Raw genomic sequence first — 25,404 nt, 5'->3', positions numbered from 1 at the left:
GAATTTGGGACAACAGCCTCTAGTCATCAACAGAGACTCAGAAGCTCAGGAATCCTCTGGTTGGAGAGAATACATCCCATGCAAATAAGATGAAATACACCGAAATGGTACTGGAACCCACGACCAGGACATTAAAAGCCGCACCCCATACAAAAGAAATTAAGGAAGCCGAGAAGTATAGTTTCTCATTTTTATCACTTTTTTTCAAAAAAAGACACAGGGCAATGGTGCAATTATAACATTTCTCTGGTGAAAGAAATCTCGGGCTCTAAGATTTAGTGGAGGCAACCTCTGCCTTTTTACCCCCGAGTCCCGAGATCGGAGGAGGCGAGGGACTTGCCGGGTTGCCGGACCCCTCGGCAGCGAGGCGCGGGCCTCGGATGCCCAGCTACGGGCAGAGAGAGCTGCAACCAGGAGGGCTCGCCGAGGACGGGGACACCTCGACCTCGGTTATACTTATGGGTCTGCCGTTTCTGTGCGGACTGGGCCGCTCTGGAATCCTGGTTTCTGGGCCATGGAAACGACTGGTTAACAAAGGTGAAAGGCGCAAAAGAACGCCCAGAGACCTGGAATAACTCGGGCTCGCGTCAGTCCCCGGACCCGGACGCTTAATTCCAGGTGGAACAGTGCGAAGCGGAAACTGGGAGCCAGGACCCGTTGGGGTTGGAAGGAGTCCTCAGGGCGGCCAGAGTAAAAGTCGCGGTGGCTTTGCATTAAATACTAAGGTCCCACCGAGATTTGAACTCGGATCGCTGGATTCAGAGTCCAGAGTGCTCACCATTACACCATGGAACCTCTCGTGCAAGCGCCTTCTCTGACTATTTCCAGGTGTGTGTGTTTTTTCGCAACTTCTCATTCCCAAGGACTTCCTTCTCATGACATTTCCTTTCCTGGTCAGACAGGACCCGAGTGTGGCTCATCTGCAACGGGAGGAGTCGCCCCTGACTGCCTTCGTCTCCTCCGATCTCTTCAGGTTTGTATCTAAGGGAAAGAGAGAATCCACTTGGGACTTAGGGACAGGGGAGAAGTTTTCAGCCTTCCACCCAGCCACCTGCCCTGCCTCTGTTTACAAAGTTCCCTGCTCTGGGGTAAATTTCCCGCCCCCCAAACAAAAATGTGTTGCTTTTCTTTTCTTTGTAATTGTCCTTTTCCCATTGCCCCAAAAGCATTGACGCGTCAGAACAGGACTTGATACTGGGATTTCCTCCTCTTCCTCTCATTCTGTTTCAGATCCCCTCCTTTCTCCTGGTCTTCGGCACTCTCTTCCTCCTCATCCCTCCCGCTTCCCCCATCTCCTTCGCTACCACTCCTCCTCCCTTCTCTCTGCTCCTTCTTCCTCAACACACAGCACAAGTTTCTAAAACACCGGTGGGACACGGCTCACTCTTGTCGCGCTAAATCCTGCAAAATAAAACCACCCAGCGCAGTTCTGCTCTGCCGGCTCTCCTCTCCTGTCGCCCTCTGATGGCCACGCGGTACCCCGCACAGTGACCCGTACAGTCTCCGGAGCTGCTGGTGCGCGGGATGCCAGGTAGAGCGAAGAGCCAAAGAACTCTGAGCGGTTCTCAGGACCTTGAAATAAAAAGTCCCACCAATCACCGGCTGAGATAGACACGTGAAGGAAAAGGGCGTGCTCGTTTCTCCTAGCTACGAACGGGGGCTGTGAAAGCAACTATTTGGTATTTTAAGTATGCAAAATGTCGAGAGTGCCCCAAATGTGGGTCTAGGGATCATTGCTAGGCAGAAAAAAGGCTGAGGGGTCAAAGAACCCCAAACATATCGCAGCCAGACCTTTGGCCTTTAAATTTCCAGTGTCCCAGAGACTCGACCCAAGTTCTCCCACCCCTACCTGTGCACATCCCAGCATCTAAGTGACCTGACCTTCATAACTCTTGAATAGAGGGTGGGTCTTAGACTCCTTGTGTAGGAGTGGAAAGTGGAGTAAAGGTTTTGCCCCCCTCACCTGAGGTAGTCTAGTCAGATTCAGTGGAGAGTTACAAATGAGCCACAGCTGTGGTTTACATACTGTGAATTATGGGCAAAAAGTGTAAGTTTCTCTCTCTCTCTCCCTCCCTCTCTCTCTCTCTCTCTCTCTCTCTCTCTCTCTCTCTCTCTCTCGTTTTATCATACAAGTAATTTTAAAAGAGAATATATCCGTGTGTTCCCTGTGCTTAAAAAAAGAAATGAAGAAAATAAGGATAAAATGAAAGAAAGTTCATTTAGATATGTGATGCACATGGAAGCACTTTCATAGGTTCTGGGAATTAAAATGCAGACGTCTTTGAGGGAGTTATTCTGCCTACCACAAGTGTTCTTGGGCTAATTACTCCCTGTTACTGATGCAAAGTCCTTCTGAGTACTCTACCCAATGCCTTGTGAATTATGAGGGTTACAAAGTTGATGTGAGCAGCCAATATTCCTGACTCTGGGAGAGCTCTGGGTACTGTACCTTCAAATCCTTTCTGGTGGTTCTTTCATCACCCTCAGCAAGTTTCCTTTTTCACATACTTGCTCAATACCCTGTGGCATACTCAAGAGGGACCCTTTGCAGATTTCTTCAGCCTTTCTCTGGGCAGCTCTCTCCTCTCTGGTACTCTGCTCTGTGCATTCTACAAGCTTGGGTCTCCACAAACTCTTAACTCCATGTCCTCACTCAGGCGGTTTATCAGGCAGAAAACTACATTTTCTAGTTATGACCTGGAAATTCTTTCAAGGTAGTAAGCTGGTGTAATTTCAGGGCTCGCTTTGTTTGTTTTCAGTATTTCACGGATCATTTTCCTTCATTGCTGATAGCTAATGCCTGAAAAACATTGTTTCATATATTTTGTTAGATTTTTAGCTACTTTTGGTGAAAGGGTAAATCCAATCTGTTACTCCATGTTGGTCAGAAGTGGATGCCTCCTGGTACTTTTTACTGGATGTCAAACATAGTGACTGTTTACCTTGTTGAGTGCTGGATATTTTGATATTCTTATAGGTTTGCTTGAGTTTTCTTCTGGGATGCAATTATTTGGAAACCATTTGAGCCTTCATAAAGTTTTAGTATATCTCTTCAGCATCCCATCCCACGACACTTCAATAACTGGCAAATATCTTGGGGCCATATGCTCAAGTCAGGCCCCTTCTCTAGTTGGCCTTTATCACCTCAACATTATGAGACTTTGGAAGATTTTGTGCTAACTCTTGAGCTTCTCATGTAGTCTAGAACTCAACTAAATGTCCTTCGGCGAAAACCAGCTATGCATTTAAAGCCCCACAAGTTTACAATTCATTCTGCCATCCCCATGCAACCAACCAGAGCTTTGTTGTTTTCAGTTTATTCCACAGGATATGCTCTTTCTGAGCAAAACTCAATCCTTAGCTCATGCCCAGATAAAGCAAATGGCCCCAGGGGATGAAATGGCTAGTGAGTTAACCGACCTTGGACAATTCTACCTTCTCTCCTGAACTTTCCTTCCTCTAGTCCTTGTGCTCCCACAGTTCTGTGTGGCATCTAAAACTAAGATGTCACCCTCAGAATCCTGAGGTCATACTGACTCTTGATCTGATAGATCCCTAGGTTGTAAAATCCTTTGTTCCTTCCCCAGATACTATAACTCTAGATTACTCTTTCAATTTACAGGACTCAGCTATGCTTACTGGGGGAGAAAAGGAAACACTGTCTTCAGGTTAACATGTTTCCAAAACATCTTCAACCTGCCCTGCCCCCTAGAAATATTTTCTGAGTTACTGTTGTGTCCAAAGCCCTTCCCACCCCTTAATCCCAACCCCTAACTTGTAATTGTAATTCAGACATATTGTAACCAATGACAAATACCCTGGGAAACAAGAACTAAATTAAAGAGTTGTAGGTCACAGTTTTGACTGTATCAGTCTGGCCTGGAGTCAGATTTCCACCCCCACCCCCAAATCCAGGTATCAGGTCTGCACTCATCTTCATGGCTCTTTTAGGTGCTCAATATCCTTACCTGATGTTCCCATCATAAGCTGTCATTAGCTGGAGGGCTTTGAAAGCTGTAGTGAGGGGAAATTAGTTCAGGAGTAGATGAGAAGTCTGTGAGAACCTACTTGATTTTTTTAAATGTAATTTTATTGAGGTATATTCAGACACCATACAATCTATCCAAAGTATCCAATCATGGGTTCACAGTATCATCACAAAGTTGTGCATTCATCACCATGATCATTTCCAGCACACTTGCATTCCTCCAGAAAAACAAATAAAATCTACTTGGGGTTTTGAAGCATCATATAGCGTATGGAACTTGGGCCTTCTGACCTCTTGACAAGACAACCTTCCCCTAACACTAAGTTGATGAAAACGGAAAACACTCAGGTACAAGTCTCCTTCAGAACAGTGGGAGATCATGAAGCATTTCATCTTCAATTAATGGGTCAGAAAGGGAGGTGATATTCCAGATCTGCATGTCTACTGCTAGATGAACAGTGACCACAGAGGTCATAAGGGCAGGAAGGGAGGCTTGTATGATGTCCCTGAACCTCTGGCATCATGGGTAATTGGGGATGCAGGGAGACGGGGATGGGGTTGGAAGGGAATCAACGAAAAACCCCAAGTGGGTCAGGGGAATATGCTTTAGAAAACATGTGCCAATGCAAGTTTCGGCCTTGATGGAATTCTGATACCATTTTGTTTCAATGACATTTTGTTTTCAAGGTACATGATGTCTACTAGACTACTCTGCCAGAGCCTGAGCCCATTTCACATCTACCACCCTCTACCTCTAGTCTGCAGGTAGTCTGAACCTGCTAATGAGGTTTTAAGGTAACTATTTTGATCCATTTCTATTATCACAGGTTTTCATTACCCATTCTTCCACTTTACATCTCAACCCCTCTCCTCATCAGCTCCCCCTATACTCTGGTTGCTCCCATATTGTCATTCTGTTGTCTCCCTTACGGAAGTTCAACTTCATTGATTCTTTAGAGCAGTAAATATAAGGGAACTTGGTTCCCATATATTTGTTTTAAGAAAAGGAAGTTTTAGAAAAAGGAAGGCCAGCTATATAAAAACATGTGAAATAAAGTGATGGAAAGTTATATTCTAATTATGGGCTTGAACAAGGCCAACTGAAGAGAGTTATTTGCTGTTAGAATGAAATATATAATCTCTGGACAATGGTGAAAGAATCCGAGAAAGAAAGAAAATTATGAGAAGTAGGGAGGGTCTAGGATAGCGGTCCTCACTCAACCCTGGATGTCTATTAGAATCATGTGGGAAAGGTAAAAAAAAGTACAGATGCTTGGAAACTATACCAGAGATTTTTATTTAATTGGGGTGAAGGTAGTAGAGTGAGCATCAATATTTTTAAAGAATCTCTGTGAGTGATATTAATGTACAGCCAGGGAAGAGAACCACTGGTCTAGGATCTCTGCTAATCCTGCATAGAATGATAGCTAAGTGTGCAAGCAGTTCACAGACAAAGCTAACACTGGCATAACCTGGAAAAAAGAAAAAGAGAAAAAAAGAGGAAAAGTGGCAGATGTGGGGATAACTTCACTTGTGTCCCATACATCTGTAACTTCACCCTTTATTCAAATGTGTCTCTCTGGGAAACTACATTCTTTAGGTCCTGAGAGCGCCAGGACAGATAGATCTTGATAATATAATCAGTAATGAATGAAAACCTCAACTATTATTGCTGATTTATAATACCTTTATTAAATAATTTTATGGAAAAAAACATTTCTCAATGTGTCATCACATCATACAGTTTTCAGATGTATCAGAGTCCAGTGACAAATTCATTTGGAGAAAGGCTTTAAAATCCATACTTATAAGCCACCCCCTTGTGAAATACTGAAAAGCAGCTCTGTACCTCAGCAATAAAGTTTACAAAAAGCACCATTAAAAGGACTTTCACTTACTCCCCTTGAAATTATAGTCTTATACTCTCTTTATGATAGGCATAGAGCTGTACTCATTCAAAATATTTCAGATTAACCACCACCACCATCCTTCAATTTACCAAACTTCAAGCAAGTGTCACACATGTGGCCCAGCAGAGATTAGAACTAATCAACGTCAGTGACCTTTGGCTGTGCTAAAACCACAAGCTGGGTAGTATTAGGTGTCTTGTAGATGGGAACAGAAAAGAAGGAAGATGATCAATACCTAATATAATACTTAAAGTAGGTATCGACCATTTAACCTTTCTGACACTACAGAACCCAGAGGGTTTAGTACTTCACAGCAATCTTAGTGTAAAGCACTGTGCTAAACACAGTTAACTAAAGTATCAACTAATGCTAGAGCTAATAAAATATTATTTTTTACCAAAGCTTGCTTACTTCAAAACACAATTGAGAAAACCAAATCAAGACAAAGCCCAAATTACAACCCGAAAGGGAATCAATCCACTGCTGTAACTTGGGTTGCATAAGTTTTTCTTGAGTTGAGTTTTCCTTCCTTCCCTCTTTCCTGCCTTGAGTTTTCCTTCCTTCCTTCCTTCTTTCCTTTCTTCCTTCTTTCCTTTTTTTTCTGCCTTTCTTTCTCTGTCCTTTTTTCTTATACTTTAAAAATAGATGTTCTTTTTATTCCCAAAGTTTGGGCTCATTGCAGAGACCACAGCCCTTCAATCTCCAATTGTGATAGGTGCCTAAATAGAGACAGATACCTAGATCTACAGAGTTTTCAAAGACCTTAACCCTTTGCCCTCCCATGTCCTGTATCCTGTGGTAATTAGAGTCAGCAGTAGCTGGAAGAAGACAGCAAGTCTTTGGCTTTAAGGATAAATCAGAATAATAAAGGAAGAAATTGCATATTAGTTTTTAAGCCCATGCCCCCAAATCACTGGAACGTGCGGGACTGAGAAATCTCTGAGAATAGAACATATTTCAAATATACACAAAAACAGACTATTGCATATCATTTTAGTTGAGGTCAAAATCTTAAAAGCCCCATTTCCCCAAATAAAAGTAAGGAATCCTATCTTAAGTACATGCCCTGCATTTATACACAGGATTAATATAAACCCAGTCTGGAGGTATCACTTCTCTATAAACTTAACTTCATCTTACATGCAGTTTTTTTCTATCGTTTTATCTCAAATCTATTAGAGCTAGAAGAGATTAGAAATATTTAGAGGGAAGTAAGTGGGCCAGGGTTTGTAAGATCCTCCCAGACCCAGAAACTTCTCTTGGACTCATCTTTTACAGGGTTTCTCTTCCACAAAAGTGTGTGTGTGTGTATAAAAGACAACACTACTGAGACTACAGATGTGCCTTTGAGGGGTTTTGCCTACAAAAGTTAAATTCCATTTAACTCTAAACTTAAAGCTAATTAATAACCAAGCAAGATCTGGAAGTTCTTTGCACCAGCAAGATGATGAGCCTTTTGTTCTAGATCATGTTTTACTTGAGACCCTGGTAAAACCTCCTGATAAATAAAGTTAAAGCAGAATACAGGGGAAAGGATAGAGAACAGGAACAAGAAGGAAAGGGAAGATGTTTTAGTAGTGCTAAATTTTGTACAATATCTGGAAATACTACCATGTTACGTCAGATTTAATTTTTTAAGAAAAGGATATTTTCAGTTCTGATTTACATAAGCCTTTATTTTCCAAATATCACTCCCCAGCTCAGTCACTCTTCTTTGTTTTTCCCACAAACCCAAAACCAAGTTGCAGTTCTTTCAGAGTCAGCCCTCCTGAAGGACTATTTTCTTATTCTGCTACCTCTGGCTCTTTGAAACTCCTATAGGCAAAAAAAAAAAAAAAAAAAAAAAGGTGCTAAAACTGAAAAAATAATTTTGTTGCCTTTCCTCATTTTAAAAATCTACCACATGATGAACGCATAACTATGTTATCATACTGTGGACAGTGGATTGTATATCATGGACGATTGTATGGTGTGTGAATGTATTTCAATAAAACTGAATTAAAAAAAAAAAAAAAAATCTACCACATTCTCTTCTGTAGGAAAAAACAAACAAACCAACCCAAACTACCCAAACTATCCCTTTAATAAACCCATATTAAAGAATGAGTAAAAAGTCTCTGAGGGGACAGACCAGGAGTGTCTCAGAGCTTCTCAGGACGACAGGATATAGTAACCACATAGACAAGGGACAGAACTGAATGAATTATCACCCATTCCTCTTACCCATCCACTTCCATCCCAGCTGGTGAGCTCTCATTTCACAAGTGGCTGAAAGACTACCTCATAAATTTACACTCGGCACATTTCCTGATTAGAAGGATCTGAAGGTCACCAGCACCAAAACCTACTGTCAGTGGAGCCAGAGCCACATCGCAGAAGCCTCTGGCGTGAGAGAAACTGAAGGGATCTCTTTCCTGCCTCACTTTACTGATATACCTGTATGGAGTAAAAATTTTAATACATGAACACATCGACAATTACATTTGAATCCAGGTGCAAAGAAATGACTTCAACAAAATCCTCCATAGAACAACAAAGATTTGAGTCTTCATGAACTGCCCACTTATTTAATGGATATTAGATAAAAACAAAATTCTAGTACAACTGAAGACTGTAGATCCTGAGAATCAGTTATAATGGTATTTGATCTGGATTTTTAAAATGGCACACCATTCAAAAAGCCTTTTACTGCAGAAGAAAGCCTAGGATGGCTAAAGCAGTCTTTAGTCTCAGCAATTAACAACCAAAGCACTTAACAATGCATTCCCAGGAAAACAACTCCACACCTTACTGCCTCACACCTGGAGTACAAGAAGTCTACCTATCCCTAAGGGAAACTGTGCTGCCACCTTTGCATGGGAACAACAGGAGGTAGCTAAACTGACCTGCAGCTGCCCTTGCCCTGTGGCTGGGCTCATTTTAGGAGTCAGGGAGCCTCTCAGTCAGCATGGTCTCCTTCAGTGCTGAATGTTTTTAACATGTATTTATCTGTAAAATGGAAGAGTCACACATACTTGGAAAAAATGTTTTATATGTGAACCTTTTTTCAGTCCACAAAAGGAAATCAGTGACCCACTTCATCAAACACTTTTGAAAGGAGGAGGCAGAAAAACAAAATGATACTGTTAGACATCAGTGCAAAGAGCCATACTTTTCATGGCTGTGAACACCAGGGTTACTTTCTTGCTTTTTGGCCTAGTGAATCTTTAAGCTGTGGGAACCCTTTGGGTGCATCAAATGAACGGAATGAACTTGTACCTAGAGCAGCACTTAGTATACTGATGTGTATGGGGTCTGCCAAACTCATGTAACATTGCAGAAGGCTAGACTAGAGAAGAAAGTCTTAGAAACCATTTATCAAGAGCTTAAATTTCCTATATAGTCTCTTAAGACCAATGAAAAGGCATTTTTTTTTTAATTAAAGAAAATGTAGGCACATAACAATCTTCCAAGGATGAAAGACATGAAAGTTTCCCCTGGTTCCACTCCCACTTTACTTGAGAGCTGTCTGCTCTGAGAAAGAAAAGGTGGAAGCAGGGCCAGGCCAGGCGAGAAAACCAACAGGAAGGTGTCAACACAGTAAGCTGTGGCACCAGAGTAAAGCAGGAAAGTCAATCTTTTGCATTCTGTCTTTCCCGAAATACAGAGATATAGTTTCCTTAGAAGTTAAAATAAGCATTAATAAATTGGACTGGACACATCCTGGGTTAAAAAGTAGACCTTTTGGCAACCCTAGCCTCTGAGGAGCTTTCAAAGGGGTCACTTATCCAGTGACTTTTGTGTTAGAAAGGATCAGGTATGGGGTGAAGGAGGCTATCAAAGCAACAATGCAAAATGAGAGGAAAAAGGGTTCTTTGTGGGGCATCTGATGTATATAAAAACACAGATTGTGCCACATGCTCTGCAAGAGAACACAAGCAAGGAAAGCTGCCCCTGCAACGAGGCAGCTGTGAGTAGGGCAGCAGTCTGGCACTAGTCCATTCCTTGAAGACCCAAGGTAGGAAGGATAGACTCTCCACCCAACAAGGATCCTGAGAGTTTGCTATTCATTCATTTCTATCAAAACAGCTTCCAAACTGTATGGTTTTTCCTGCAGCTCCCTGTTTGAACAGGTCTTGGTGAGTATACCGATAGGCAGACAGAATACAATGTAGCTGGAGCCAGGAGGCTTCCAATAACCTTACCCTCATATATGTATGTATTTCTTAAAATAAATTCCATGAACTCATAAAGCTCTCATCTGCAATCAAGTGCAAAAGCAGAACATCCTACTCAGAGGCTCTGAGACACTCTTATTAGCCTCAAAGCAAATCAGCCTTCCAGTCTCAGATAACACTGATTCAGTCCAGAAAGGCAAAGGAGATGCTTCTCCTGAATCCTAGGAAGCAGGAAGGGATTCCATCAGATGGGCTTGTACAGCAGAGTAGTGACATACTTCTTTTTGTAGCGATGAGTTGCACTAAGGACCATCACACTGTCCTGCAAGGGAAAAAAACATATGCAGCTAATTCATTAGTTCAAGCATTAGCCACCTCTTCTCATACTTCATTTCTTCACAGCTGCTCACTTTTAGCAGAGAAAGTTTGATATAACAGAGGTTAGTTTGGGAGTTGAATCGGCCTGAATTCCAATCCTGACTCCTATCATTACTCTATTTGTGGCCTTAAGTAATTTAAGTCTTTTTTTCCCGTCAGTACAAAGGATAACATCACCACTGAGGTAGCTCTGATGATTACAAAAGAATATCTGGCACATTACCTGGCACCTAATAAATGCTGAGAATATCTTAGTCTCTTACCTTATTTTCTTCCCCACTTCAAACTCTAATATTGGTTACAAAATTAGCAAAGAAATAAATAAATATCCTGGCATCCATTTCTAGAAGGAAGTCTTAAATGCAATGAGAAGAATAGCACAGGGAAGTTAGCCTTTTGAAAAACAATTTCCAAGCACCAAAGCAGGTTTAATTTCATTTAATACCAGGGATGATCTCAAAAAATGCTTTCTAATCTCAAGAGGACTCGGGAAGCCCACTATATCCCTGAGGAAAAAAAAATGGACTCTAAATTCTTCCCTAGGAAGACACTCAATCCAATGGTTCAAATCCAAAGAAACTAAACAATCTGAGAGACTGAGAATGGGTCAAGGACAAGCTGAACCACAATGATCAAGAACCATGCCTTGGTCAGAACCAGTATGAAAAGAGTAAGAGGTACCATTTCCCAGGCTACCGTGACAGGCCACTAGTGGACCATAAGAGGATATAACAGGCCTGTAGACATCAGTCAACAACTAAAGAGCAGTTATAGGAAGGAAAAATCCCACCGATCCCAAAGAACCAAGCAAATCCCATTTAGAAACCAATACAGTCTCCTATTTACCCCCATATTATATTATCTACAATGAATGATTCTCAGGTTAACATGTTGTGACCAAAGTATGCTGATCACAGCCTAAATATGACAGAAGCAAGGCAGGTGAAAAATTCAAATCCTGAAAGGCTTTGATAAAAATGAGGAGAAGCTGAAAGAAAGACCTACTTGGAAAGATCTGGCACAATAATACATAGGAAAGAACATGGGATTAGATAGAAGGTCCTGTCTCTAGTATTTATTGGCAATTTAACCTTCTCTGAGCCTTAGTTTCTTCGTCTATAAAACAGCAGGTAAAATATCTACCTCCCAAGATTATTATAAAAACTAAATTCAATAATTTTTTTCAAGTACTATATAATCTGTAAAGTCAGCTGTATCAGTGATTTCTGTAATCTTACTGCACAGAAATATAAGCAGTTAAAAAAAAAATAGATTACCGGGCCCATCCAAGACACTTATTCAGAATCTTTGGAGGTGGAAGAGCCTCTGAATGCACACTTTTACAAAATTCCCCAGATGATTTTGATGATGATCAGCTGGGTCTGCTAACCACAGAACTATATATAACTTTATTCCAATAGCCAAACCACAAAGACATGACAAGACAGAATGGCACAGGTATTTTCAACCCAGACTCTAAAGCAGCAAAGAAATCAGTGGCGGACTCCACAGTTAGAGGGGACAGGGCAAATCTGGTCACATTTCACTTTTACCTAGTGTATAGGAAAGATGCAAACACTTAGGTAAATATGTCTGAGGCACCTGAAAGTAGCTCATGTCCACCTTTTAAAAGCAGAAGGCTTAATTAATATCACCTTTTAAAAGTGGAAGCCTTAATTAATATCACATACAAGCATGTCTGGAACTGGAAGCTAAACTAGCTCTTTGTATAGATATGATGTGATCAGCCTGCTCAACTTCTCACCCTCAAGAATGAAATCCTAGTGCCATCAGTAGTCCATTTAATCAGGGCAACTTAGCTAGCCAGAACACATACACAGAGACTGCAGTGATATGTAGATATACTCACTAGTTAAAAAAAGAAAGGTATTTCTTCTGTCACTTCACCATTACTGCCATCTAGCAAAGCAAGACAGCAGGAACCACTGGAGAACATGTTACCCTCACCCTCCCATTTCACAAAGCTCTGTGCAGAGCCAGGCCCAGCATGTACCTTAATGGACAATGCATAGAGATGGTTCAGCATAACATGGTTGGGCTCAGGGAGCAAGGCTGGGTCACACTAAGAGAGAAAAATCGTAATGGGGTTAAATTAAAGAATCAAATCAAACAACTTAGTCTTCTTCAGAGCTCAGAAACTCTGAATTTCCTTTTAAATAATATATCCCCACCTACCCCAATTTATATCAATATTACCTTCTCATTACAGAAAATTAGAAAAATTCTGAGTCCATGGCAAAAACCCTAAGCCACAGCATTAATGTTCATTCAAAGGGCTTGGAAAAAATCTTGCTCAAAACACAAACAGAAGACTTTTGTTAAGAGGCAAAAAATATTAGTGGGAATCAACCAGATTGAATAGAAATGTAAATTTTATGCAATTAAGGAAAAATAATTAATACTTCTTTTGTGTATTCCCAAATGATAAGTACACCTTATACTGTGTTGAAACAGAAGCCCCAGAAATGGGTTCTAATAATCCATAGCTATGACCCTGATTTTAATAGGACCAGGGAAGAACTCTGGATTTTGATATCTGGAGAAGCACATCACATCCCCAGGAAAAGGAACCTGTAATGGTATTTATGTGTATATGACATATTCTGATCACACATTTGCTCACAACCTCTAGGATTCCTCAATTGGTCCTAGTGATCCCCAGACGCCCCAGCAAAACTATCAGGATACTCACAGAAATATTAGTGTCCTTGTTAAGAATAACTTGGAGAAGGTGAGGAGGAAGGATGGGTGGGGACTTGAATCGCTCCTCTGATCGAAATACATACATTTCTTGACCATAAGGCCCTGGAGGCGAGCTGGAAAGGTCTGCAAGATATTTATCCAAATATGAGGAAAAGTTGGAAAATTGGTAAAAATGCATAGAAAAGCTCTCAATATATGGCAGCTAGGATTAAATTATGAGTGGAAGTCATGGATCATAAATTTGTGACCTGTTGGGTCTATAACTACAAGGCAACCAAAGGAGAAGTGAGTCATCCTGGACATAAACCAAAAGGTTCCTAAACATGGCAGCATGACTCAGAGGATAGAGAAAAAGATGAGGATTAAAAGACTCAGGAATGAAGTACTCTTTCCATTTGTCAGTTGTACGACCTTGTACAAATCCCTTTGTTATGGGCAGCTTCAGAAGCCATAAAATGAAAATAATCTCTGCTTTATTTTATATATGAAGACAGATGTAAACTGTCAGAAAATATGAAAAGGTTAAATTTCTTTTTTTTTTCCCCACCCAAGCAACAGGCAAGTTCAGAATTCAATGACTATGATGGACTGTGACAATGAAGACAAAATGTATGTAGGGTCACTAGGCAAATGCAAATAAAACCACAAGTTACCACTCCTTGCTCACTAGGATGGCTATAATCAGAAAGATAGACAATGGCAAGTATTGACAAGGTTGTGAAGAAATTGCAATTATCATACATTGCTGGTAGGAATATAAAATAACGCAGCTGCTTTGTAAAACAGTTCAGCAGTTCATCAAAAAGATAGAGTTAAACCTAGCGATTCCACTCCTAGGTATATACCTAAAAGAACTGAAAACACATGTTCATGCAAAAATTTGTACACAAATGTTCCGAGAAGCATTATTCATAAGGGCCAAATGTTCATCAACTAATGAGAGGATGAAAAAAATTACTTTATCTATACAATGAAATATTATTCAGCCATAAAAAGCAATGGAGGTATGGTAAGAACATGTTGGAAGCAAAGTAGTTATTTTCAGTTATTTGTTTTTCTTAATCCTTTGCTTTGTTTTGTTTGAAATGTGTTTTTTGTTGTTTGTTTTTTTTAAATTTTTCTATAAAGTTAAAAAATTTAAAGAAAAAAAAAGCAATGGAGTACTGATACATGCTACAACACAAACCATGAAAACATTAAGCTGAGTGAAAGAAACAAGACATGAAAGACCACTTATTGTATGATGTAATTTATACGAAATGTCCAGAAAAGGCAAGTTTAAAGAGCCAGAAAGTAGATTAGTAGTTGACAGAGGCAGGGAAGGGCAGGATATGGGGAGTGATTGAATATAGGTACAAGGTTTCTTCTTAGGGTGATGAAAATGTTCTGGAGTTAAATAGCAGTGATGGTTGCAAAATCTTGGGAATATACTACAAACCACTAAACTGTAAACTTTAAAAGGGTGCATGTTAGGGTATGTGACATATCTCAATTCAAAAAATTAGAAAAATATATTCAGACAGGATGAGAAGGAACTACACAAAAATGAAGAGAACTGTATTATATTGGCATACTTTATTTTTGTTTAAAAAATTTTATGTTTTTATAGTCTCCAATTAAATAGATTTTAATAACCAATGCAGTATAAGAACCCAGATTTCAGTTAAATACATATGAAGCAAAAGAGAAAAGTAGTAACAATACTGTGATATTAAACAATATTTTAAAAATATAAGGAAATTAACTCAACAACAAAAAGACAAACAGCCCAATTTAAAAATGAGCAAAAAGACTTAAACAGACATTTCCCCAAAGCATATATACAAATGGTCAATAAGCACAAGAAAACATGCTCAATATCATTAGCCATTAGGGAATTGCAAATCAAAACCACAATGAGATATCATTTCATACCCACTAGGATGTCTATTACTAAAAACAACAGAAAATAACAAGTGTTGGTAAGAATGTAGAGAAATAGGAACCCTCTTTCATTCCTGGTGGGAATGTAAAAAATGGTGCCTCTATGGGAAATAACTCGGAAGTGCCATATGACTCAGTAATTCCTAGGTATATACCTAAGGTAACTGAAAATAGGGTGATTCAAAAAGATATTTGTACACCAATGTTCACAGCAGTATTATTCACAATACTTAAAATGAGAAAATAACCCAAGTGTCCATCAACAGATGCCTAGATAAACAAAATGTGGTATAGCCCTACAATGGAATATTATTCATCTGTAAAAAGGAATTAAGCTCTGAAACATGCTACAACACAGATGAACCCTGAAGACATCACATTGTGTGAAACAAGACAGAAAAGGACAAATGTATGATTTCATTTATCTAAAATACATATAATAAGCAAATTCATAAAGTCAGAAAGTAGATTATAGGTGACCAGGGGCTGGATGGGGTGGGGGAAATGGGGAGTTTTTGCTTAATGGGCACAGTGTTTCTGTCTGGAGTGATGAAAAAGTTTGGTAATGGTTTGTGGTGATGGTAGCATAAAATTGCGAATATAATTAATACCACTGAATTGTGTACATGTAAGTAGTTAAACTAATTAATTTTGTACTGTTTATGTTACCACAATAAAAATTAGGAAAAAAAAAAGAGAGGGAGAGGGAGATTAGACAGACACATAGAGAAGAGAAGAAGGCAGTATGATTACAGGGGCAGAGATTAGAGGGATGAAACCACCAGCCAAGGAATTCTGGCAGTCACCAAAAACTGTAAGAGGCAAGGAACGAATTCCGCCCTCCAGAGACCCTGGAGGGAGTATGGCCCGACCAGCACCTTGATTTCAGCTCACTGATGTTGAACTTCAAAAAAAGTAAATTAATTTTTAAAAATAGAAAAAAAAATGTATGTGTGTATATATGTATATATATATATCTCCTGAAACTTTTCAAAATACTTTCAGATACTTTGTCACAAGATCCACAAAACATCCTTGGGAAGTGTATTAACCAGGATCCTCTAGGGAAACAGAACCAATAGGAAATTTTATACACACACACACACACACACATATATGTGTGTGTGTATATATATATAATGTAAATATTATGAGATTTATCCTAGGAATTAGCTCATGCGACTGTTGGGATGGGCAAATCCAAATTCTATAGGGCAGGCTGCAAGCTAGGATCTTCAATGAAGGTTTTCAATGAATTCCCTCCAAGAAACTGGCTGACTGAAGTAGAGATGGAAATTCTCCATTCTGACTGCTGAAATCATCACTTCTCCTTTTAAGACCTTCAACTGATTGGATGAGATTTTTCTCATTGTTGAAGGCCATCTCCTCTGTTGATCATAGATGTAATCAGTCATAGATGCAATCAATTTACTGATGAATTTAAAACCATGAAATAGTCTCACAGCAATAATCAGGCCAGTGCTTGCTTGACCAAATAACAACACTAAAATCTGGCCAAACTGACACAAGAACTTGACCATCACAGTCCACCCCTTCTCAACTTGACACCCATACACATCTCCTTAAACCATACTTAATCTCTAAATAAAAACAGTAACAGTCATACTTTTGCCTAACAACTCTCAACTAAACTGCATACAACAGGAAACACTAATTTTCCCAGAAGGTATAAGTCTTTAGGTAACATTCACTCTTAAACTTTATATCCTATAAATTAAATACTAAGATATAAAATTACTACAACTTTTGGCATATGATAAGGGGATAGGACAGGGAAGAAAACAAAGATATTTGCTTTATGAATACATACAAACATATTCATAAAAAAACAAGGAAAAATATTCACAAAGCCTTCATTTCTGTAACTGGTCACATGGTCATAGTTCGTATTTATCACTACCTTCTTCCAATACCCATTCCATATATCCTTTGCCTTCAGCAAGCACCTCGGCTGTCCATGGTTCTCTGTCTGGTTGGGTGAGCTAAACCTTCATTACTAATGTTTCTGGGCTATTGGTAATCCTGCTTGGATTGGGTTGCTGCAGTTTTCCATGGACTTGAATCACAGGGCATGGTAGTACTAAGAGACACCCTAGGAGATTTCCTGTATTCCAAGCAAATTCTTTGGAATAGTAGCAGTCCTATTTCTTCTTGAAAATCAGGATCAATCACCCCAGCCAGTACAGTAATTCTCTTTTTTACCTATTAATTCAGAGGCATGCAGAACCCAAATTGGCCAGGTAGCAGTCTTAACTTCCAGTTCAATGGAATCAAGGAACTAAGACCTGTAAGATCACCTGAGCTTAAGATTGCAGGGACAGAAAACAAAAATTTGTCTAGCAGATCACTAAGGTTAATAGTGAGAGGTGCCATTCCCATTTCTACCCCTTGATTCCTGGTCCCATGAATCCTGGCTATGGGAAAAATAGCAGCATAGAGTAGATGCTGATTTATAGCATATACAGCCTCCTGGAGAACAATGCTCCAGCCCTACAAGGTACTGCCAACCAGTTGGCACCATAATTGAGTCTAAAAAGGCCGTTCCACTGTTCTATCAATCCAGGTGCTTCAGGATGATGGGGAACATGGTTAAGATCAGTGAATTCCATGAGCATGTGCTTATTCCCACATTTCATTTGCTGTGAAGTGGGTTCCTTGATCAGATGTAATGCTGTGTGAAATACTATGATGGTGAGTAAGACATTCCATAAGACCATGGATGGTAGTTTCGGCAGAAGCACTGCTTGCAGGGAAGGCAAACCCATATCCTGAGTATGAGTCTATTCCAGTTAGAACAAAACCCTGCCTCTTCCATGATGGAAGTGGTTCAATGTAATCAGCCATAGATGCAATCAACTTTCTGATGATTTATAGCCACAAAATGTCCTTACAGTAACAATCAGGCCAGTGCTTGCTTAAACAAACAAATGGACACCAGAACCTAGTCAAGTTGACACATGAATTTAACCATTACAGGAAGTACACAGGACAGTTTCTATTTCCTTTTCACAGAAAAAATAAATAAATACAAGTTGGCTAAGTGATTTGCCCATAGTCAAATAAATGGCTAGATGGTAACTGAGCAGTTTAGCACCCATTATCTGCAGTTTCCTAATAGAATTTATTCTAAGCCTTAGCCCAATGGATCAGGAAATTGGGTGAAAAAGGAAAGAGATAAATATCAAAAGAAGTATGCTAATTTTCTCTATATATAATGAGTATATGTCTATTATTCACTGGCTACTCTGCAAGAATCATATAACGCAAAAATTTAGTCAGAAGTAACCTCATCACTTAATTCAGTATTTTTCAACCCTGTTTCATCACTGTCCCACCAATCAAGAAGACTGCCCAGAATTACTTTTAGTTTATATAATGAAAATGATATTTTAAAAATTTTCCTAAACAGAAAATTATGATCTTTTGCTTTTCTTTTTGGAGCTGCATAAGCTATCCTCCTACCCTGAGATTCTGTATGTTCCACTTCGGGTATTGTGTCTCCTCAACTGAGAATCACTGAGCGTATAAATCCCTAATTTTACAGATAAGGAACCGAGAACCAAAAGGTTGAGTGACTTGTCAGTGATGGCAGAGCTAGTGAGTAGCAGAGACAGGCTTTGAACCCACAAGGGAGAAGTGTACCTACTGGGAATTCAAAGCAGTCCTTTAGACAGTCATAGTTTTCAGTGTAAAGCAACAATATGGTAACTGAGTGTGGTTAGTAAATCACTCCTCTGAGAGAAAAAGTTACAAAATTTCAGTTAATATACATGCGTAAGAATTGTTGTGTTTGGGTTTTTTTTGGTTTGTTTTTGTTTTTGTTTTTTTTTAACCTTTTCTCTCCAAAGATGGCCATAACGGTAAGTGCATAGCACTTAGGGCCTTATTAAATTGTAGAACTGCCAGCTGAGTTCTCACACTGGCAGAACTAAGCTGAGGTAACTAAATAAGGCAAACTAGACATGTGTCCTCTGCCAGAACAATGGAAAACTTGAAATATTACTAGAAATAGCTTTTCAAACTATAGGCCATGGCCTATCAGTGGGGTTGTAAAAGACAAGATAAAACAGAAAATGGAGTGCATATCATAAGTAATAATAGCAACCATTATAAAGTGAGACTTGTATTACAGTTGTGTTTGTGTGTATGTGTTTTGTGTGTTACCGGCTGGCAATGCAAAATAAACATCTCGTAGGTCCTGGCTAAAAAATTTGAAATAAAATACATTAGGCTGAGAAATTTTTTGTCTCAGAAAAGGGGACATAAATGTTTACAGGAGAAATATAAATATAGGATTCAGAAACTTTAAGGAGAAAATAGGGGAGAAAAACACTTTTGGGAAGGAATATACATTACAATAGACATAGAAAGAACAAATACCACAAAATTACCTCGACAAGATGTCTCTGAGCTTTCCATAGAATCTAGTTTTAAAGCATCAAACACCTCAAAATCAGATTTCTTGACATGGATCAAATTGTTAATTGTGCCAAGCTGACTGGTAACCACAGGCTGAAACAAAAAAATGGAAAAAATTAAGGAATCTCCTTTGCAAATCTGTCTTTTCCATTCACCTCTCCTTTTGCTAAAAATTAAAAATGATCATACTCGGCACCTCCATCTTTTATCAAGAGAGAAATCCTCCAGTACACGGGAGCTGCCGTCCATCAATCCTGACAGCAAAGGCATTTGACCTCAAAGGGAATAATAGCTAAAACAAGACTATTAATTCAATAGTTACCCTTGGAGGGCTAGGCCTTACCTCTGATGGATCATGAACCCACTGTCCATCCACAAAGAACTTATACTGGTGCTCTCCCTCAGGGAGGTCCAGGATGGCAACAAAATCGTTATGGCTACAGAAGAAAACAGAGTCAAACAGGCAAGGTCCTATTAGAAAACAATTCAAAAGCTATGTGGCAATTGCGATATACCACTGATTTCCCACATTCCTAAGCCTTTGTACCCGCCCCGGAGTAAAAGATAGTTTATAAAACTTTTCTCCTTTTCTCTATCACCTTGAACATGTATTTGCCAGCACCTCCGAATAACTACAGTTCTTAACTAATATCTGAGAAAAAAATCGTAAAGACATTGATATCCCAAAATGGTTTACCTTAGTACAACTATTTTGCTTCAGTAAAGTAGATTCCTCATATGTGCAAACAAGATAAAAGGTAGAACCAGGATATAGAAGTGCCTTTCCATATTTTGGTGAGCCTTTTCTGGAATATCACCTACATACAAAGGGCCATTTGGATAACCAATTAAGTAATTCATTATTGCTCCACAAGTGACAATCACATTACTACCTAAAACTTCTCAACATGTTTTGCTTTAGAGCAGAAGTCAGAGCAACCGCACCCAGCTGGTTATAGAAAACATTTGCAAGCACAGAAAGGACTTTCCACAAAGCACAGAAATACAGTTCCAAAGAATGTACCCACAAAAATCGTAAGTACCTCTGAGGTAATGATATTCTAAGTGGTAAAACATTTCTGACTCACCATGGGGTTAAAAACAAACTGCTACAAATACAGTAAGTAGTCACTGAAAAGGGCATGTTCCAGAGAGTCCCCAGAAATTGGAGAAGAGAATGCACTTAGAACTCTCTTATGAGAAAGGAAATCATGTCTCTAACCCCAGGTCCTGTAGACTCTACCAAGATGCTTGTCTTTACCTCTTAATCAGTGGAATCTTGGTGCTCCAATTGTTGAAGGACCCAGAGATGAAGACCTCCTTTCCTCCTTCAGACCAGCGGATAACAGTGGGCCGGGCCTGCTGTGAGGACTTTACCGAGTCCTCCAAATCCTGCTGCCATGATACAAACTCTTTGTCCCCAGGTAGCTGTAAGAAGAATTAGTCATTCCTAGAATAAATTGTGACCCAAGGATTCTTAAAAGATCACTCTCCTCTCTAGAGCAGAGATGGGTGCCAGGCTTTGGCTAAGGATTAGTAAACCCTGAAATTAGCAACTAAATTAGGTTTTAAACAGAAAAAGAACTCATCTAGGACCAAAAATGGTCAAATGGCTTATGCTCAAGCACTGCCCAAATCATAATCTAATTTCTGAGTCTGCATCCATCACTCACCCTTTCAGAGCCTTAGGATCACATATAAATATATAAAAACATATATAAATAGATATAAACATATAAGTATATATATAAACATATATATAAATATAAATTTGTTGCCAATTTAACTCATAGGAAGATAATTCTGATGTGCTTCTGAACGCCTCTTAGAAGAAGGAATATGAAAATTAAATATAGGTTTATAAAAAATAATTAAATCAGCCATGTATTTTCACAGACATAAACAGCTCTCAATTCTCAGTTGTAGTAGAAATTGGAGACACCAAAATTCATAATTTATAAATTCCACTTTAGCTAATAAGTTACAAGAAGAAAAGACATTAAAAGTTCAAAAACCAAACGACTGATTTCTTAAAATTTGAGAAGTGGTTATGAAATTTTATTTGCTCACCTATGCCAGTATTATTCTAATTATTTCAGAAGTAGGGATGAAATATCTGTAGCTTCAAGGAGCAACATATTAAAAATATAGCTTCCTTCAACAAAAGCAGTTCCACTATCAAATGAGGCTTGTAGGATTTTAAAAAAATTAATTCCTTACTTAGTTTCTTTTCACTACCATCCTTTAGGTCAGGAATTGGCAAACGACAGCTAATGCACCTGATGTTTTGTAAAAAAAGTTTTATTGGGGCAGAGTCATACTCCTTTATTTACATATTTTTTTACAGTTGCTTTTGCCTTACAATGACAGAAATGAGTAGTTGTGACAGAGACTGTATGGTCTGCTAAGTCTAAAATATTTACTATCTGCACCTTCACAAAAAAAGCTGGCTAATCCACTCTTTAGAATGGGTTAAATGGCTTTGGTAAAGAGGTAAACAAGACTGTACAATTTTAAGTTAAAAGATTACCAAATAAAATAATGTGAGTTAAAAATAAAGGATTGCTTATTCATTTGGGTTTACTTTTCAAAATGGTTGTAGTAGTTGACCTTCCATACTGTTTCTTAATATTCTTTAAAATTACACTATGAGACACCAATAGCAACATAATCCAAAGTAAATGGAGAAGGAATTGAAGAGACCTTCCAATTATATAAAGAACTGGCTTAAGAGAAACCTTGGTCTACATATTCTCAAAGCAATGCACTCTTACCTGACTAGCAGCATCATAATTATGGGAATATTTACATATACCTAAGAATAACCCTCAGATTCTGATTCAGATATGGGATCTGGGAATCTATTTTTAAAAAGCTTCCCAGAAAATAATACTGTGATTATCTTAAAACAAACAAAGGAAAAAAACCCTCATCTTTAAAGATACATCCCCAAATATTACATATAATATTTGAAATGGCATCTCAAATTTGCTTTAAAATAACTGGTGGAGGCAGAGCAGACTAGGGTATAGATGATATATTTGATAATTGTTTAAATTGGGTGACAGGTTTATAGGGGTTCATTATAGTGTTCTCCCCACTTTGAAAATGTCTGAAATTTTCCATTAAATGCTTTAAAATTTAAAGGTGCAAACAGGATTAAGAACCATTGAACTAGTTCACTAAGGAAGGCTGACATTTAAAGCAATGTAAATCCTACAGCCACCCTTTCTTATCAGTTACTTTTATGATTTGGAACTTTGCATTTAAAATTTGAAAGTATAAACTATTTCTATGCCTGGCATTAGAGTAAAGTCCTTTCATGCATGTTATGACATTTCTGTGGTAGGCACAAGGACAACTGACTAGCAGAAAGACTGTTTACTCTAAGTTAAATAGTCACCAAAACCACCAGGAAAAGAAGCAAAGCAATCAGAACTAGAGTTGAAAGAGTTTAAGCAAAACGTTGAGGGAAGAAGTGAAGAATATCAATTTAGAACTATAAAATTTTAGATTTGGAAAAGACTTTAGGAATCACTTAAAACAATTCTGTTATTTCACAAGTGGCAAGATTGCGGTGAAAGAAAGATACCAAACTGACCCTAATTCAAATAGAGCAAACACTTTTATTAAGGCCACAGTGTAACAAATACTTAAATGTTGAGTCATCAATGTAGGGAAAGGTTAAAATACAAGGAGGCAGGTCACCTTGAGAAAGCTTTGAAGAAGTATAATCAAATGGCTGGCTGCAAAGACAGCCTAAATGATGATGTCCTGAGGTGGGATAGGAGAAGAAATGAATAGATAAGAAACCCCAAGAAATGCTTCTTTCTCTCTCTGTAATTATTTTCTCAATGGGGATCCAAGAAAATATACAAACCACAGACTCCAAATTTCAGATGCTACCAATGTGGCCAGTAATCTTCTATTTATTCTCTGAAACCACTTTGGTGGGAAGTGATGAGGTGGTAAGAATCATCAAACACACTGCAATCTCCTCAATCCTTCTATTTTCCTATTTCACCCCAGTTGGCCTCTCTGGATGAATTAAATATATTTAATGCTACAAATTCTAAAATGAATAGAAACTTTAGGGTGGTAAGCATAGTGCTGTCAGCTATTTATCTTTTCTGTGGGTTGTCTGCACCTTCCTTGGAATTGACAGCAATGTCTTCCGGGAAGCTGTGGGTTGTCTTTTTCAGCCATGGCAACATTTTGAGCTACTACAGTGAAGTTGAGAAATCCTAATATTCTGGATTGGATGTGGAAGAAGCACAGCCTCAACCACCACACTATAAGCACAGGATGAAAAGTGGACAGTCACCAAGGGATGTCCTTTATTGGTCTCTAAAAGGATAAAGTATTCGAAAAAGTTAAGTAGTTGCGGCTCAGAGCCATGCCAAAGGGGAAGAAGAGAAGTGCTGAGCTCCTCGAAGGACAAAAATGATACTAATACATAGAAATTTTCAGGAAAGAGAAATTCATTTGCCCACCTGGGGGCAAATATGAGAAACTGCCACTTATGGTCAGCATCTCTGGCAACCTACCCTCTAAAGTTTTCCACCAGGACTTACGACCTATATAATTCAGCAATACTCTACAAGAGGGCACCCATGCCTGTTAGAAGAACCAAGGATTCTGTGGGGGTCTATTATCCCCCATCCTAAAAACGTGGCCAGCAGATTAGTCAGAAAGCCAGGAAAATTGGAACTCCGCCTCTTCATGCAATTTTTGAGGCAGCACCGCAAGAGTCGCTACGAAATTCATTAAAAACAAACAAACAAACAAACAAACCCGTAACCTAGGTCAGTGTGATGAAAAAGAGCCACGAAAGGGAGGAGGAGCCCGGAAAGCAAGCCCACTGTAGCGTCGCCTCCAACAAGGAGCGCTTACCTTGGAGTCCGGCAGGCTGAAGACATTGGGGTCGTCAGTGCTCCCCACCAAGATCTTGTGCTCTTTGCCCGGGGCTTGGCCGCCGGCACCCTCTCCGCGCGCAGCCTTGGTGCCGTGGCGCTCCCCGGACAACCGGTCGCTGGTGGTGTTTCCCATGTCTGCAGCTCGACTCGGTGTCCACCTGCCGCAGGGCGCGACTTAGGGCGGAAGACACCCACCGGCCGCGTCAGGGGCGCCCCTTGGTCCTGCCCCTGCACCCGAGACCCGAGCAGTAGAATCCCCACCCAAGGGAAGCCGAGCGGAACCCCCTCCCTTCCCGGCGTCCAAAAGCGCTCAGAAATCCCCAGGTTCCCTCACTGTTTCCTCCTCGGGAAACCCGTTTTCGCGAACGCCCCCGCAACCTCCAGCTCACTGCCCACGGGCGTTCCCACCCCCAATCACCTTGCGAGATGCGCTCCCTCCTCCCCGGCGACTGATGCGCTAGCCGTTCTGCAGATGAGGCCACCAATAAAGTTATTGAAATTGAAGCCACACCCGGGGCTAGCGAACCCGGTTTCCTCCTAAAATGGCTATAAGGCCCGGCTGTGCGGAACCCGCCCCACGCGCGTTCCCTGCGGCCGCCTCGCGGCGGCGCCCGGGACCCAACCTGCCTCTCTAGCCGCCGCCTTCGCCTCGATGGTGGGCAACTGCGCGCAGCCTCTGGCGCTAGGCTGGGTCTTCACAGCCACCAAAGCCGCGATTCGCGGAACGCGGGGCAGGACCTCCCCATCTGGGTTGGGCCTCTGGGCTTCTCCTGCGGGGGGAATGGTTCCGGAATGACACTGGGCGGTCGCCCCTCTGTCCTCGATACCGGAAAGAGCGGGGTTACCTTTTTCCTGTCCCCCGTTACCCGTCTGTCCTCAGGTTCGCTGGGAGGTCAAATCCTTTAGGGAATAAGAAAACGAACTTAAAATTCTAGGGAGAAGGAAGGATTGGTTATTGCTCGAGGTAT

General features: G+C 40.0%; 1 protein-coding gene and 1 non-coding gene across 3 annotated transcripts; both read right to left on the bottom strand.

Annotated features, from left to right (window-relative positions):
- Positions 1-723: 723 nt before the first annotated feature.
- On the bottom strand, positions 724-795 carry TRNAQ-CUG. The gene has a single exon. It is a non-coding gene; the product is annotated as a tRNA-Gln (tRNA).
- Positions 796-8,339: 7,544 nt separating this feature from the next.
- PRKAB2 (protein kinase AMP-activated non-catalytic subunit beta 2) lies at positions 8,340-25,014 on the bottom strand. Of its 2 annotated transcripts, none has more exons than XM_037826219.1 (8): positions 24,855-25,014; positions 24,414-24,594; positions 20,782-20,948; positions 19,864-19,957; positions 19,493-19,613; positions 13,147-13,280; positions 12,448-12,516; positions 8,340-10,377 (listed from the first exon to the last, which is right to left on the bottom strand). In XM_037826219.1, the coding sequence occupies exons 2-8, from the start codon at positions 24,567-24,569 to the stop codon at positions 10,300-10,302; spliced, it is 819 nt and encodes a 272-aa protein (XP_037682147.1). In that variant the 5' UTR covers positions 24,570-24,594; positions 24,855-25,014; the 3' UTR covers positions 8,340-10,299. The 2 variants fall into 2 exon arrangements, with proteins under 2 accessions (XP_037682147.1, XP_037682146.1); XM_037826218.1 differs by having other exon boundaries at positions 24,414-24,610; positions 24,855-25,013.
- Positions 25,015-25,404: the final 390 nt, after the last annotated feature.

This window comes from Choloepus didactylus, chromosome 2 (genome assembly GCF_015220235.1).
Source record: "Choloepus didactylus isolate mChoDid1 chromosome 2, mChoDid1.pri, whole genome shotgun sequence".
Taxonomy (NCBI): Eukaryota; Metazoa; Chordata; class Mammalia; order Pilosa; family Megalonychidae; genus Choloepus; species Choloepus didactylus.
This window is presented reverse-complemented; position numbering and strand designations above follow the sequence as displayed.